We start from the raw sequence: 14,484 nt of genomic DNA, 5'->3' as shown, positions 1-14,484 counted from the left end.
AGCCTCAAAGGATGTTTGACCTGTCTGGGGTGAGATCCTTTGCATGCCAACCTTCTGCAACAGGCCAAACCAAAAATCTTGTGCAAAAACACAATCTACCAGAAGGTGATTTATAGTCTCAGCGTCCTGGTCACAAAGAAGGCAACGAGAGGGATGGTCAAGACTCCGCCAGCCTATCTGCTGTCCAGCATCTATTGTGTCCGACAAGCCACATGAAGAAGTGACATTTGGCTGGTGCTCAAGTCTTCCAGATACTGTCCCAAGAGAATAGTCTCACTGATCCCTAGAATAAACTCCTATATGCTGATTTTGTTGTATACTGTCCACTTGAGCTGAGTTTCCAAATATGAGAATCCTCCACACCAGGCTGTAGTTCCACATTAGACGTGTCCCAGAGCTGAAGGAATTCCACAATGGCATTCACTGAAATTGCACCCTGCAAATCCGAGATCCATGTCTGGTTTGTGAGACCTTCCAAGACAGTGCGTCTATTAGCTTATCTCTTAGGAATGAGATCAGCAACACATCGTCCATGAAGCCATCTATCCGTCCAAAAAAGTGTACGAGCTCCATCACTGACTACAGAAATGACCACCATTGAGAAGAAAGTTCTTACACATTGATGCACATGAATGGGAAATTCTGCCCATGGACGATTTGGCTGAGTTTTTTTCAACCAAATCGTGTCAACTTCTTATACTCAAGTTCTCAAGTTTTGGTGAATGGAGAGCCAGGGGAGACTATTCTTCATCGTCACGGTCTTAGACAGGGAGATCCACTCTCCCCTATGTTATTCATCCTTTTTTTTGAAAGAAAATGGCAGGAGCTCTGCCTTTCAATTAAGGTAGAAAAGGAAGTTATGTACAAAGAATCCTCCTGAGGAGGAAAAAGGTTACAGGTGTAGCAATATGAACACAGACACCAAACAGCGCTCTATCCAAAAGTTCTTAGTGCCCTCCTCCTTTGATCGATGTCCTCTTTGATTCTTGCCGCTACTTCACTTGGTGATTGAAACACATTGTTGAAGATACGTCGGTTGCGTTCCTTCCACAAATTCCAGCAGGTATAGATGACCATGCCATTGAATTTCCTCCTTTGGTCTTTGTTTATTTGTGGAGCAACCTGTTCCCACCAAGTGCGGAAGTGACTGGGTTCATCCTACATTTGCAGTAGGTCTGTGTTGATACCTTCCCAAGTGAAAACTTGGTTCCAAACAGCTTTGGCGAAGCCACAGTTGAAGCAAAGATGTACAGCTGTTTCCAAAGGGCCATTGCAAAGCACGCAATGTTCGTGGCAGGGCCATCGTCTTTTTTGCAAATTGTCTGCCGTCAGGATCTTTTCTTTGATCAAAATCCACATGAAGACTTTGCATTTATTTTCCGTGTCCGCTTTCCAGATCAGATTTGAGCTGAAAGCGCTGTAGGCACCCTTGAATTGTATTCTGTACGCTGATCTGGTAGTGTAGGATCCATTTGCCGTCCATCTCCAAGTGATAGAGTCATTGACGCCCTCTTGTAGCTGAACTGTCTGGATTCTAAGCCATAGGGAGATGAATTCTTCCACCTGTTCGGCTGTGTTGATCCGGTTCCTGAGTCTGTTCACCCAGTTGTTACTCTGCAGCTCCTGCCTCACTGATCTTCCTTTTCTTGCCACCATAAGAAAAAGGTTGGGGGCGAGGTTCATGGGGGCTTCTCCATCTAGCCAGGCGTCGGTCCAAAAACGGGCCTTGTTTCCATCTCCAATTGTGATCAGCGTGGATGCTTGGAACAGCAGTCGGTTCTCCCTGTTGCAGGGGACGTCGGTGCCTGACCATGGTCTGGAGCTGTCTGTCCATTCCAGCCAAAGCCATCTTAGCCGCAAGGCTCTACCGAATTTGTCTAAATCTGGTACTCCCAGGCCTCCCAATTCTTTTGGTCTTGCTACGGTTGGCCAATTTACAAGACAGTGGCCCCCATTGGCGTTTTCCTCCCCCTTCCAAAGGAAAGATCTTCGAATTCTGTCAATTTTTTTCCTTGTCCATGCCGCCAAAGGGAAGACAGTGAGATGGTAGGTGGCATTGCGGAGAGCACGGAAGTGATCAGAGTAAGCCGGCCTGCTCGGTTTAGCCACTTTCCTTTCCAACTCGGTAACCTTTGGCCTATGCGCTCGATGAGTGGCTGTATATGGACCTTCTGCAGTTTCCTGATGTGGAGTTGTAGGCCTAGGTAGCGGCATGGAAAAGTGCCCCTTGCTCCTTGGAAATCAGCCTGACATCTTATCGGGTGAATCGAGCTTTTGTGAATGTTTATGTGCAGACCGGACGCGCTTCCAAAAATATGAAGGATCATCTTGATGGCGTCGAGGTCACTCTTGATGGGGTTTGTGAAGATTGCAGCGTCGTCCGCGTACATAGAAATTCTCCATTTAGCAGTAGACGCCGGTAGCGCCGAAAGGATACCTTGTGCTGTGGCCAGTTCCAGGAGCCGTTGTAGGGGATCCATTGCAAGTATGAAGAGCATGGGGGATAGGGGGTCTCCCTGGCGTACTCCTCTTTGGTGCCCAAAGTCCGGGCATCTTTGCCCGTTGAGAAGCGGCGTCGAAGTGGACGTGCGGAACAGGATGGAGATCCATTCTGTCCATCTTGGTCCAAAACCTAGCGCTTGCATGATTTCAAGGAGATAGGACCAATTGACTGTGTCGAACGCCTTGTGGATGTCCAACTTCAGGAACAGGGCGGGCACTTTTAGTTTTTGAAATGTACGGACCGTGTTCTGGACGTACATAAAATTGTCATGGATACTTCTTTTCTTTTGTTATGGATGTTTTGAATTCAATGTTTGAATATGCAACTAGAGAACAGATGGCCTTTGAGCATTCAACAAGCACGTCATCGGGTCTCCTTTTATGCTGATAATGCTGTGATCTGCTTGAGGCCTTCTAGTTTGGATCTGCATGTAATAAGATTTATTCTGGACCGGTTTGGGCATGCTTCTGGACTTTGTACCAATTTGTCCAAGAGTTCAGTCTCTCCTATCCATTGCTCGGACATGAATTGGCAGTCACAGTGAATCTGCTATCTTGTTGAATCAAAAACTTTCCATGTACCATGTACTTACCTTGGAATACCGCTCACCATTGGTAAACCCTCCAAAGAGGTATTACTGCCTTTGCTTGATAAGGTGGCAGACTATCTCCCAGTATAGAAGGCTTCCCTGTTGAACAAGGCTGGGAGGCTGGTTTTGGTTAGAGTGGTCCCTGAGCTACACCAATTTACCTCCTGATCGCCATGGACCTTTCCTAAATGGTTCTTCAAAGCAATTCATAAAAGAAGGTGGGGTTTCCTTTGGAAAGGACATGAAGAGGCAACTGGGGGCAACTGCCTGGTAGCTTGGCTAAAGGCGCAACGTCCTTTAGATTATGGGGGCCTTGGGACCCATAACCTCGAACTCCTTGGCTGGGCTTTAAGGATCAGATAGGGGCCAATAAAATAGACCCTATAGGCCTTGGGCAGGACTCTGAAAGCATAAGTCCAGTGCTTATCTATCTAGGATATTTATCTAGAGTACTTGGTGGCTGCTGTGTCAGCACCTTATCCTTATAGCATCTACTTTAACATCTCTAGAATATGCTGTAATCCTTTCTTAAGGACCACGCAAGTTACCCTATATGTATTCCCAACCTGTCATAGTTGTGGTAAGGCTAATGAAATGAAACTAGCCCCAAATCCTGTGATTTGTGTCCAACAATTGGTATCTAGAGCCTAGTCCATTACCTGGGGATTTTCCCCTTTACCAATCCTCAATCCGTAGCCATATCCAACCGTTCCAATCGTTCCCCTTCACTCTCCTCCCATGGCTCCACCACCTCTAGCGGACGGAACAGCAGGCGGTCGGCGACTAGCGCTGAGGGTGACGGCGACGCGACTGCTGCTGCGCAGATCGCGCGGGAGGTGCGAGCGGCCGCGCGGGAAGCGCGCGCGGTATGCGAGGAGGCGGAGGCGCAGCTGCAGGCAGCCACAGGGGCGGCGCGTCTCGCGCGGCAGAGGCCAAAGCCGCGCGCGCCGCTGAGGCAGCCAGGCAGGCCACGGCTGCTGCAAGCAGAGGAGGCGGCAGAGCGGGTCGACCTAGAGCGGGTGGACTCGGACCACGCCGGACGCGACATCAACGCGCGTGGGGAGCGGGTCCACGTAGGCGTGCGGGGCGAGTAGGCGGATGCGGACGTGGACCGGCTCGCGGAAGGGCGTGACTTCAACATGCGTGGACGCGGCGTCCTTGACCGTGGCGGAGGTGGACGCAACCGCAATGGGGATGCGGCCCTAGGGGCACAGGGGACCGACGCGGCTTCAACGCAGACGCGGGCTTGCGTGGCTTCGGCGGATCCAGTGGACGAAGGCAGGAAACCACGACGACTACGACGACCTGGACGCACGAGCTGCAGGTGCGCAGGCTGCACGGGACCGGCACGACGCCAAAGCCTGGCTAGAGCGTGATCCATGGCGTGATCCTCGGATCGACCGCGCCCAGGAGGCCCAGCGACTCCGGGAGCAAGCAGCGGTGCTAGAGGCATAGCAGGACTTCGACCAAGAGTACAGCGGACGGGACGCTGGTGTGCGCAGCCCTCACAGGTGACACGCCTCCCCTTCCCTGGACCGGCGCTGTGGTCGCCGTGGTCGGCCCGACTCCCCTCCTATCGTGCAGACCATCGTTAAGGACACCGATGGCGGATGGCCCATGCTCACCAAGACCAACTACGGCCGAGTGGTCCATGGTGATGAAGGTCAAGATGCAGGCGCGGCACATGTGGGACGCGGTCTGGTACGACGACGTCAACTTCGGGGAGGATCGGCTCTTCTTGCCGTTGTTTCGACGGAGATGCAGTCCTCCCTCACTAACAAGCAGACCGCCAAGGATGCCTAGGACGCCATCGCCTCCGCACGCATCGGCAGCAACCGCGCCGCACGCATCGGCAGCAACCGCGCCCGCAGGTCCACGCTTTAGAACCTGAGTCAGGAGTGGGAGAACCTAGCTTTCAAGCCAGGTGAGGACATCGACGATTACATTCTCCGCCTCAACTCCCTGCAGTAGCAGTTGGCGCGGTTCGGCGACACCAACATCGACGAGGAGAGAGCTGTGGCTCAGTCGATCAAGACGCTATTGGACTTCACCGAGCTCACGATCGAGGAGGTGGCGGGTTGCCTCAAGGTCGTCGATAGTCGCGAGCCTCCCTCAGAGCCGGTCACCATTGATGGCAAGCTTCTCTTCACCAAGGAGCAGTGGCTTGCCTGCCAGTGCAAGCGAAAGAAGAGGGAGGCCTTGGGTTCTTCGACTTCGGGGAAGTCGAGCAGCCGTAAGCGTCGGCCGTGCAAGCAGGATAAGGCGTGTGGTGGCGTTCCTGGCGGTGCTGGCGGCGAGCACAAGGCTACCCACAACAACACCTGCAACAACTGCGGGAGGACCGGACACTAGGCCAAGGACTGCCGGCAGGCGAAGCGCGGCGATCAGGCACACGTTGCGCAAGCGCATGAGGATGACGAGATGGCTCTGTTCTTCATACACGGGAGCAATGAGTCGCACTCCTGTCCCGCGCTGACCGCCGCTGCGCTCCACCTCGACGAGCCGCGGGCCCACGTCTTCCTAGGCAATGGGTCCGGCGACAAGATCGACGGGTGGTGCCTCGACACCGGCGCCACTCACCACATGACCGAGCGATGGGAGTTCCTCTCCAAGCTTGACTCCGGCGTTTGAGGCTCCATCAAGTTTGGGGATGCCTCTGCCGTGGAGTTCAAGGGCGTCGGCTCTGTCGTCTTCACTGCCAAGACCAATGAGCACTGGCTGCTCACTGGTGTCTACTACATCCCCGCGCTGAGGAACTCCATCATCAGCTTGGGATAGCTGGATGAGAATGGCTCGCGCATGGAGATCGAGGACGGTATTCTGCGAATCTAGGATCGCCATCGTCGCCTTCTCACAAGGTGAACAGAGGCGCCAACCGCCTCTACATCCTCCACGTACAGGTGGCGCAGCTTGCATGCAGTGGCGGAGCGTGAACCAAAATCAAGGGGGGGCCGAATCACAAAAGCTCTAGCGAAGAAGCCAATATGTGATGAGAAACTCCTCGCCGTAGTGGCTCGGTGGTGTCAGCTAGTAGTATCTTAGTAGTGATTATGGTTGAGTTCTCACCTTAAAATAAAACTATCTAGCAAAGTTTACTCGATTTAGAAATTTTTCAAAATATGGCCTTTTAGATCTAAAAAGCTTTTGGATTTTGACACTGTAGCAATTTCGTTTTTATTTGACAACTATTGTTCAACCATGGATTAACTAGGCTCAAAAGATTCATCTCGCAAATTACAGACAAACTATGTAATTAATTTTTGTTTTCGTCAATATTTAATGCTCTATACATGTGTCGTAAGATTTGATATGATGGGATTTTTTTTGATTTTTGGACGAACTAACCAAGGCCTATATATGAGAGTAGTTACATCTCAGTATTCTCTAGCTATGATGCACTATACTAGTACGTACAACTACTTTGAACTAGGTGCCTAGCACTCCTCAGCGATCAGCAGCGGGCAAACAGGTGTTCAAAAACTTTTCAGACCAAGGGGGGGCTGAGGCCCCGTATCGCCTCCACGACGCTCCACCACTGCCTGCATGCCTTGTAGCCCGCTGCGATGACGACGAGTGGCGGTGGCACAAGCGCTTTGAGCACCTCAACTTCGAGGCCCTGAAGCAGCTCGGCAACAAGGAGATGGTGCAGGGCATGCCGCGAGTCGAGCACGTGGAGCAGTTCTGCGACACCTGCGTCCTCACCAAGCAGCGACGGCTCCCCTTCCCCCGCTAGGCGAGCTTCCGCACCAAGGAGAAGCTGGAGCTCGTGCATGGTGAACTATGTGGCCCCGTGACACCGACTACACCTGGAGGACGGCGCTTCTTACTGCTGCTTGTAGATGACGTGTCCCGCTACATGTGGGCGGTCCTACTCGACACCAAGGCAGCGGCTGTGAACGCCATCAAGCTGTTGTGGAGGAGTGCGGCTGCAAGCTTCGGGTGCTACGCAACAACAATGGTGGCGAGTTCACGGCGGCTGAGTTCGAGGCGTACTGCGCCGATGAGGGGATCCAGTGCCACTTCTCCACGTCGTACACCCCACAGCAGAACGGCGTTGTGGAGCGCCGCAACCAGACTGTGGTGGCCACCGCCTGTGCCCTCCTCAAGCAGAGAGGGATGCCGGCCATCTACTACAGAGAGGCGGTGATGACTGCCATCCATCTCTTCAACCACTCGCCCACTAAGGCCCTTGACGGCAAGACGCCGTATGAGGCTTGGCATGGGCATAAGCAGGTGGTGAGCCACCTCCGCGTGTTCGGCTACCTCACTTTCGCCAAGGAGCTCAACCACATCGGCAAGCTCAACGATAGGAGCATGCCGGGAGTCTTCATCGGCTACGCGGAGGGCGTCAAGGCCTACCGCATCCTCAACCCAGCAACACAGTGCGTCCACATCTCCCGAGACGTCGTGTTCGACAATGGGCGAGGCTAGGCTTGGGACAAGGTGGTGGACGATGGCTTGACTTTGACTCTCAGCGACTTCGTCGTCGACTACGTCCACTTTGAGGGGGGCCGAGGGAGCTAGCAGCTCATCCTCACCGAGCTCGTCCACCACGGCACCCGGCTCGCCATCAGCTTTGGCGAGTCCTCCACTACCTCACCACTAGCGAGTCCACCACCGGCTACGCCCCACTCTCCTACACCGGCGACGCCCCATTCCCCTACACCAGCTCCTCACACTCCCACACCTTCGAGATCGGCACCGGCAGCTTCGGTCTGTGATCCGACGACGAGGATCACGTCGATGCGTACCACAACGACGAGCCTCTGCGCTACTGCACCTTGGACAACATCTTTGGTGATTAGCCCATCCCTGGACTAGTGATTCATGACTTCGAGGCGGAGCTACACCTGGCACACGAGGACGGCGAGCCCCACTCCTTCGCTGAGGCAGAGGGAGACGAAGCATGGCGCGCCGCGATGCAGTAGGAGATGGACGCGGTTGAGCGGAACCGAACGTGGGAGCTGGCGGATCTTCCTGCCGGTCACCGTGCCATCACCCTTAAGTCAGTCTACAAGCTCAAGAAGGATGAGGCCAGGGCGGTGACCAAGCACAAGGCACGTCTGGTGGCGCGTGGGTTCGTTCAGCAGGAGGGAGTCGACTTCGACGACGCCTTCGCGCCCGTCACACTGATGGAGTCCGTTCGTCTCCTCCTCGCGCTGGCGGCCCAAGAGGGTTGGCATGTGCATCACATGGACGTCAAGTCCGCCTTCCTCAATGGTGACCTGGAGGAGGTCTACGTCCACCAGTCGTCAGGATTCATCATCCTCGGCAAGGAGAACAAGGTTCTTCACCTGCGCAAGGCCCTCTACAGCTTGCGGCAGGCGCCCCGAGCTTGAAACGCCAAGCTGGACTCCATCCTCAAGCAAATGGGGTTCCAGCAAAGTCCTCACGAGGCTGCTGTCTACCGGCGGGGCAAGAACGGCAATGCCCTGTTGGTAGGCGTCTATGTCGACGACTTGGTGATCACCGACACTAAGGAGGTTGAGGTGCAAGCGTTCAAGGAGGAGATGAAGGCGACCTTCCAGATGAGTGACTTAGGCCTTCTCTCCTTCTATCTGGGGATCAAGGTCCACCAAGACAGCTCCGGCATCTCCCTTTGCCAGACCGTCTATGCCAACACATCATCGAGTTGGGCGGCTCACCGGCTGCAACCTAGCCTACACTCCTATGGAGGAGAGGCTGAAGCTGAGCTGCGACAGCACGGCCAAGGAGGTCGATGCCACACAGTACCGGCGCATTGTGGGTAGCCTTCGCTACCTCGTCCACACGCGGCCGGACTTGGCGTTCGCTGTTGGTTACGTCAGCCAGTTCATGCAGCGACCGACGACCAGCAGGCTGTCAAGAGGATCCTCCGCTACGTCAAGAGCACCACCGACTACGGCTTGCACTACCCAAGGTGTCCCGGTGTAGAACACTTCATCAGGTACAGCGACAGCGACCTGGCCAGCGACATCGACACGAGCAAGAGCACCAGCGGCACGCTGTTCTTCTTTGGCAAGTGTTTGATCAGCTGGCAGTCACTCAAGCAGCAAGTGGTGGCTCTGTCCAGTTGCGAAGCGGAGTACATCGCTGCCACAACTGCTTCAACTCAAGCTCTTTGGTTGGCTCGGCTGCTGGGTGATCTCCTGGGCAGAGACGCTGAAGCAGTGGAGCTCAGGGTGGACGGCAAGTCCGCCTTAGCCTTGGCGAAGAACCCCGTCTTCCATAAGCGCAGCAAACATATCCGTATCAAGTATCACTTTATCAAAAGTTGTTTGTATGAGGGGAGCATCAAGGCCGGCTACATCAACACCCAAGATCAGCTTGCCAACCTTCTCACCAAGTCACTTGGGTGGGTCATGTTCCAGGAGCTTCGCGCCAGGATTGGGATGGTTCAAATTCCCCAAAAGGCGCCGCACAAGACTTACGGGGAGAATGAAAGCATAAGTTCCAGTGCTTATCTATCTAGGATATTTATCTAGAGTAGTTGGTGGCTGCTGTGTCAGCACCTTATCTTTATAGCATCTACTTTAGCATCTCTAGAATATGTTGTAATCCTTTCTTAAGGACCAAGCAAGCTATATATGTATTCCCAACCTGTCACAGTTGTGGTAAGGCTAATGAAATGAAAAACTAGCCCCAAATCCTGTGATTTGTGTCCAACAGACTCCCAATTCAAGTCCCTCAAAATGCCCAACCTCTGTTTAATGTTGTAGTAGATGCCATTGTGGGAAAAAATGAGAAAATTCTGTTTTGGAAAGATCGTTGGTTGGATGGTCACACCATAGCTGAGATAGCCCCTTATTTAGTGAAATCAGTCCATAAGCAAACTGCTAAGAGGACTAGAGGACGACAGTGGCTCAAACACTCCTGAATCGAAAATGGTTGGAGGATATCAAAGGGGCCCTTACTGTGTAGGTTCTTGTTGAATATCTGCAGATCTAGGATTTAGTGGATGGTTTGACACTGCAGCAGGATATGCCAGATCAATTTAGATGGAAGTTTACACAGTCTGGCTTATATAGCAGTAAATCATCCTATGCTGCATTCTTTCTTGGGGCCATTAAGTTTGGCTCCTGGCGAGGATTTGGAAAAGCTGGGCACCTCCACACTTTAAGTTTTACATGTGGCTGGTGTTTCACAATCGGTGCTGGATGGCTGATCGCCTAGCGAAGCATGGCCTGACCCAGCCGGAGGCTTGTCCTTTCTGTGATCAGGCCAAGGAGTCGATTCACCATTTGCTGGTCGGATGTGTTTTCACTCCTGGAGGCGCGGAGTCCCGTTTCTCTTGTTGGTGGAAGAAAGCAATCTCGACAAAACTAAGGGCCTGTTCATTTCATGGGAAATGGACGCTGGGATTAATTCCAACCTGGAATCTTGTGATAATTTGTACTATATTTGATCTCCTGGAACGAATCCAGAAGGAATGAGGGCAAAACGAATGAGCCCTAAAAGGCTTGCGGAAGGGTCTCAATTCCCTGATAATCCTGGTGGCTTGGGAGATCTGGAAACACCGTAATGTATGTGTATTTGAGAATATGAGGCCAAATGTGCAGGAGGTTAGCCGCATCCAGAAGTTTGTCCACTGTGTGACCAATTAGATGAGACACTTGACCATTTATTGGTTTCTTGTGTTTTTTCTCGACAATTCTGGTTTGCCATCTTGCACGGACTCGGCTTACACGACCTTGCACCACAAGCACAAGAGACGAGCTTTGAAGACTGGTGGGAAAAGATAAGCAGAAGAGTGTCAGGTCAAGGGAAGAAGGGTTTGAACTCCATGGTCATCTTAGGCGCTTGGACCTTGTGGAATCATCGGAATCGCTGTGTTTTTGATGGAGCTAACCCAAGCTTACCAACCTCCATCTCAGCCTTTAGGGAGGAGTTACTACAGTGGTCGCTTGCTGGGGCTCAAGGGGTTTCTTTTCTCCTTGCCCAAGCACCAGCAGCCTCTTAATTAAGGGTCTGTTGTTTCCTGGTCAAGTCTTAGCAAATCTTTTTTAGCTAGTTAGATCTTTTGTTTTGTATATATGGGTGGGTTACAGGGCCTTTACTCTGTAACATTTTGGGGCTCTTTACCCTTTTTTATCTTCTTAATATATTGATGCGCACCTCTCCTGCGCGTTCGAGAAAAAAAAAATGTGCAGGAGGTAATTAGGGCTGTTAACACGGAATGTGGTTTGTGGTGCATGGCGGGTGCTTCTAAGCTCAGTGATCTCCTGGCTAGGTTGCTGACTTCTGGAGTTTAAACTCCAAAGAGGCCCTGGTCGTCTGTTTTTTAGTCCTTGGCGGTTGGCGCGGCTGTTATCTAGTTGTGTGTGTGTGGGGGGGGGGGGGTGTACTTGGGAAGGTTCTTGCCAGACTCGTGTACTTTTTTATCTACCTTAATGAAATGACACGTGTTCTCCCCTGCATAGTTCAAGAAAAAAAAACAATGGAGTCATTCCACCAAATTTCATGGGATAACTAATGATAGATGGGGTGGTTTCTCAAACAAATACCCCATAGTGATCAACGATTTTGGTTATGTCATTACTTGTGGAAAGAAAATGGTGATACCCATCATGCAAAATTTGTCCATCCAAAGTTCAATAGAAGTACCGCACAGAAGTCATGTGTACTTTATTGATATGAACAGCTCGTCCAAATTTGTTCAAGAACAGCATGATACCAGCCACAGTATGTGCAGTATTATCCCTACAAATAACCTGTGCAAGATAATAGTTTATCTTGTTTGATTATCAGCTAAACCCTAACTAATCCAACCCATTAGACTGAAACTAGTGGATACACTTAGGGGCTGATGCTAGTCAAATACTGAGGATAAGAAAAGATCTTCTTTACATATTGAATCGTAGAGCTAAACAAATGCTAGCAACGAATTATTCACTTACTGTGGATTTATCATGTGCTTCAAGGAAGAACACAGAAAGCAGTTCCTGGATATACTTCCTCCCCTGGGCATAAACAGGCAATGATCCATGTGTTGATCCAAGGATGCCAAGTGCAGCCCACTGTGTAATAACATTTTCCATACGAATATTGGATCCTTTAGGAAACATCGATAAATAGCTGAGGCACGATTTCAATGCCAATGGCATCTTGTAATATATCTGTTTGACTGATGAGAACAAGTTGATCTGCAATGGAAACTGTTTCTCCAATTTCCACAGCTCTTCATTTTTGTCATTCCAATTCCAAGTGCTCGTTCCGTTATCGTGCATGAATGCACCAAGAGAATGAATAACTCCCGGTATACCTTCACACTTGTTCACGATCTGCTTCCCAATTCGTGTGAGGTCTGAGTTATCTCCACCACCAAATACCCTTTGAGAAAATATTGTCCAACAATTTTCTTCAGATAAAGGATCCAATTTGTAGGGACGAACAGTATGCATCAGATTTGCAACATTTTCACTACAAGTAGTCACTATAATCTTGGTATTCTGTGTGCTCTGTAGCATTCTCTTGAGATGAAGTAATTGCCCTTCATCTATGCTCCATAGGCCATCCAACACAATCAGACATCTTTTATCATTAAGTACTTCTAGAAGACAATTCATTAGTATCTGAGGATTATATTCACCCCCATTAACTTGTGAGGTACCTTCCTCTGTTATGTTAACTTCTGAGATTATAGCACTAGCAATACTGTTAAAATCATAACTCATGTTCAGATTGATCCATACACGAAGGTCAAAATTATATCGTTCATCTTGGTCACTGAAAATGAGTTGTGCAAGAGCTGTTTTCCCCAATCCCCCAAGACCAACTATAGGAATAATAGAAATTTTTTGTTCACTGTTACTCAAGAGCAAGACTCTTACATTTTCCTTATCCTTATTTCTTCCAATGATTGCATTTTCATCAAACACATTGTGATCTGATTGATCTGCATCTGCTCTGTGGTGCAGTAAGGTGAATATGAAGGAGTCTTCTGATGCATGATCCAAACTTTTTCTGATCTTCTTCATTTTATTCATCATACGACAATGCAGAACTGAGTGGTTAGATGAGAAGGAAAATGCTACCTGAAATTTGGCCATCAAATGATCATTAAGTAGCTCGTGGTTTCAAAATCTCCTTAGGTATTGTGGTAACTGCTAATGCTTTATCAAAAACATTAACACTCGAAATTGCAATTCAAGCTAACAGTTTTATGATAACAAACAAGTTACTCCCTTCAGTTCTATAGTTCATTTTGGAAAAAAGGTTCAGGTCAAACTTTTAGAGCTTTGACTACCAGTAAGTTCTAAAATATTCAGTTTGAAGAAACTAAGACCGCAAGAACAGATTTGTCTTAATACGTATTCTAATAAAAATGGTATATTTGTTGATTTATTTTCTTATATATAAATAGATAAGAAAGTAAAAAAAATCTATCCAACAAATCAATAACCACAGAGGTAAAGGTGGCCTAATTATTGAATACACACGATTGAGTTGGCAAAATAGTACTTTAGATTTAATATTTCCAGACAAAATAACATGTAGACAGTCACTTGAGAGCGGGAAAAGAGCTCTGATAATCATGGATATTTCTTGGGATCAAAATTAAGGCTACAAAATATATATGTGCCTAAAATCCCCATACTACGCACCTGTGACCAGAGATCTGAAGCCTCGGCTAGCTTCCAACCCCTGCTGCTCCGTTGGGCCCTGAAGCTTCCATTTTCAAGCTCGTCTAGTATATCTTCCACATCGTAAATATTCTGTTTGATCTTGCTCAAGCAGGGTTCTCTGCTCCCGTCAAATGGTTGCTTCTCCACATTAGTCAGGATGCCTTGCAACCTGTAGAGAGCTCTTGTCATGCGCGATAGATCCGTCCGTATGCTGGAGGGAAGCTTGATTCGTTGGCCGTCGGAGGCAAGCCTCCTTTGGAGTCGATCTATATCAGCGCTAACAGTGGCCATGGCTGGATTGCCTTCAACCTCCGGAGAAGGGGGGCTGGAAGTGTGAGCAGGCGTGGCAACCGAACAACCGGATTCCGCGGGGGACGACTAGCGGACAAGCGGGGAACGGACAATCTTCGGGCTAAACGATTATACCGGGCAGAAGAGGAATAGGGATAGTGTTAAGCCTTGTACTATATGGCAACCGGATAGCTTTTTACTAATCTTTGAGTGATTGGTGAATATGGCAACCAAAGTCTACTTCACAGACCACCAAGAGATGGTTGCACCATCACAGAGAAAGACAAAACCAGTCGGTGATCTAGTATTATGTGGATCAGACATACATCCAGAACCTATATATCTCACCATGGTCGGTGCTTGGTTCTTCAAGAACCATAAACCAAGGTCTTGGGTACCTTGCAGGTACCTTAGGATAGTTTTAATGCCAACCCAATGCCTCTTGGTCGGGGCAATACCGTATCTTGCTAATAAATTTATTGTAAACACAATATCGG

The 14,484-nt window shown here is 49.9% G+C and overlaps 1 protein-coding gene across 5 annotated transcripts in view; it reads right to left on the bottom strand.

Annotated features, from left to right (window-relative positions):
- The window catches only part of LOC8067274 (putative disease resistance protein RGA3), a 32,193-nt gene extending 18,013 nt beyond the window's left edge, over positions 1 to 14,180 (bottom strand). For 3 of the 5 annotated variants that reach the window (XM_021452916.1, XM_021452917.1, XM_021452918.1), the window contains exons 1-2: positions 13,676 to 14,179; positions 11,969 to 13,105 (exon numbers count right to left, since the gene is read on the bottom strand). In XM_021452916.1, coding sequence (XP_021308591.1) covers positions 11,969 to 13,105; positions 13,676 to 13,987 — 1,449 coding nt within the window. In that variant the 5' untranslated portion in view covers positions 13,988 to 14,179. Of the gene's footprint in view, positions 1 to 11,968; positions 13,106 to 13,675 lie in introns of all 5 variants that reach the window. The other 2 variants (XM_021452919.1, XM_021452920.1) reach the window with 1 other exon arrangement.

The sequence above is a fragment of the Sorghum bicolor genome, chromosome 2 (genome assembly GCF_000003195.3).
Source record: "Sorghum bicolor cultivar BTx623 chromosome 2, Sorghum_bicolor_NCBIv3, whole genome shotgun sequence".
Taxonomy (NCBI): domain Eukaryota; kingdom Viridiplantae; phylum Streptophyta; class Magnoliopsida; order Poales; family Poaceae; genus Sorghum; species Sorghum bicolor.
This window is presented reverse-complemented; position numbering and strand designations above follow the sequence as displayed.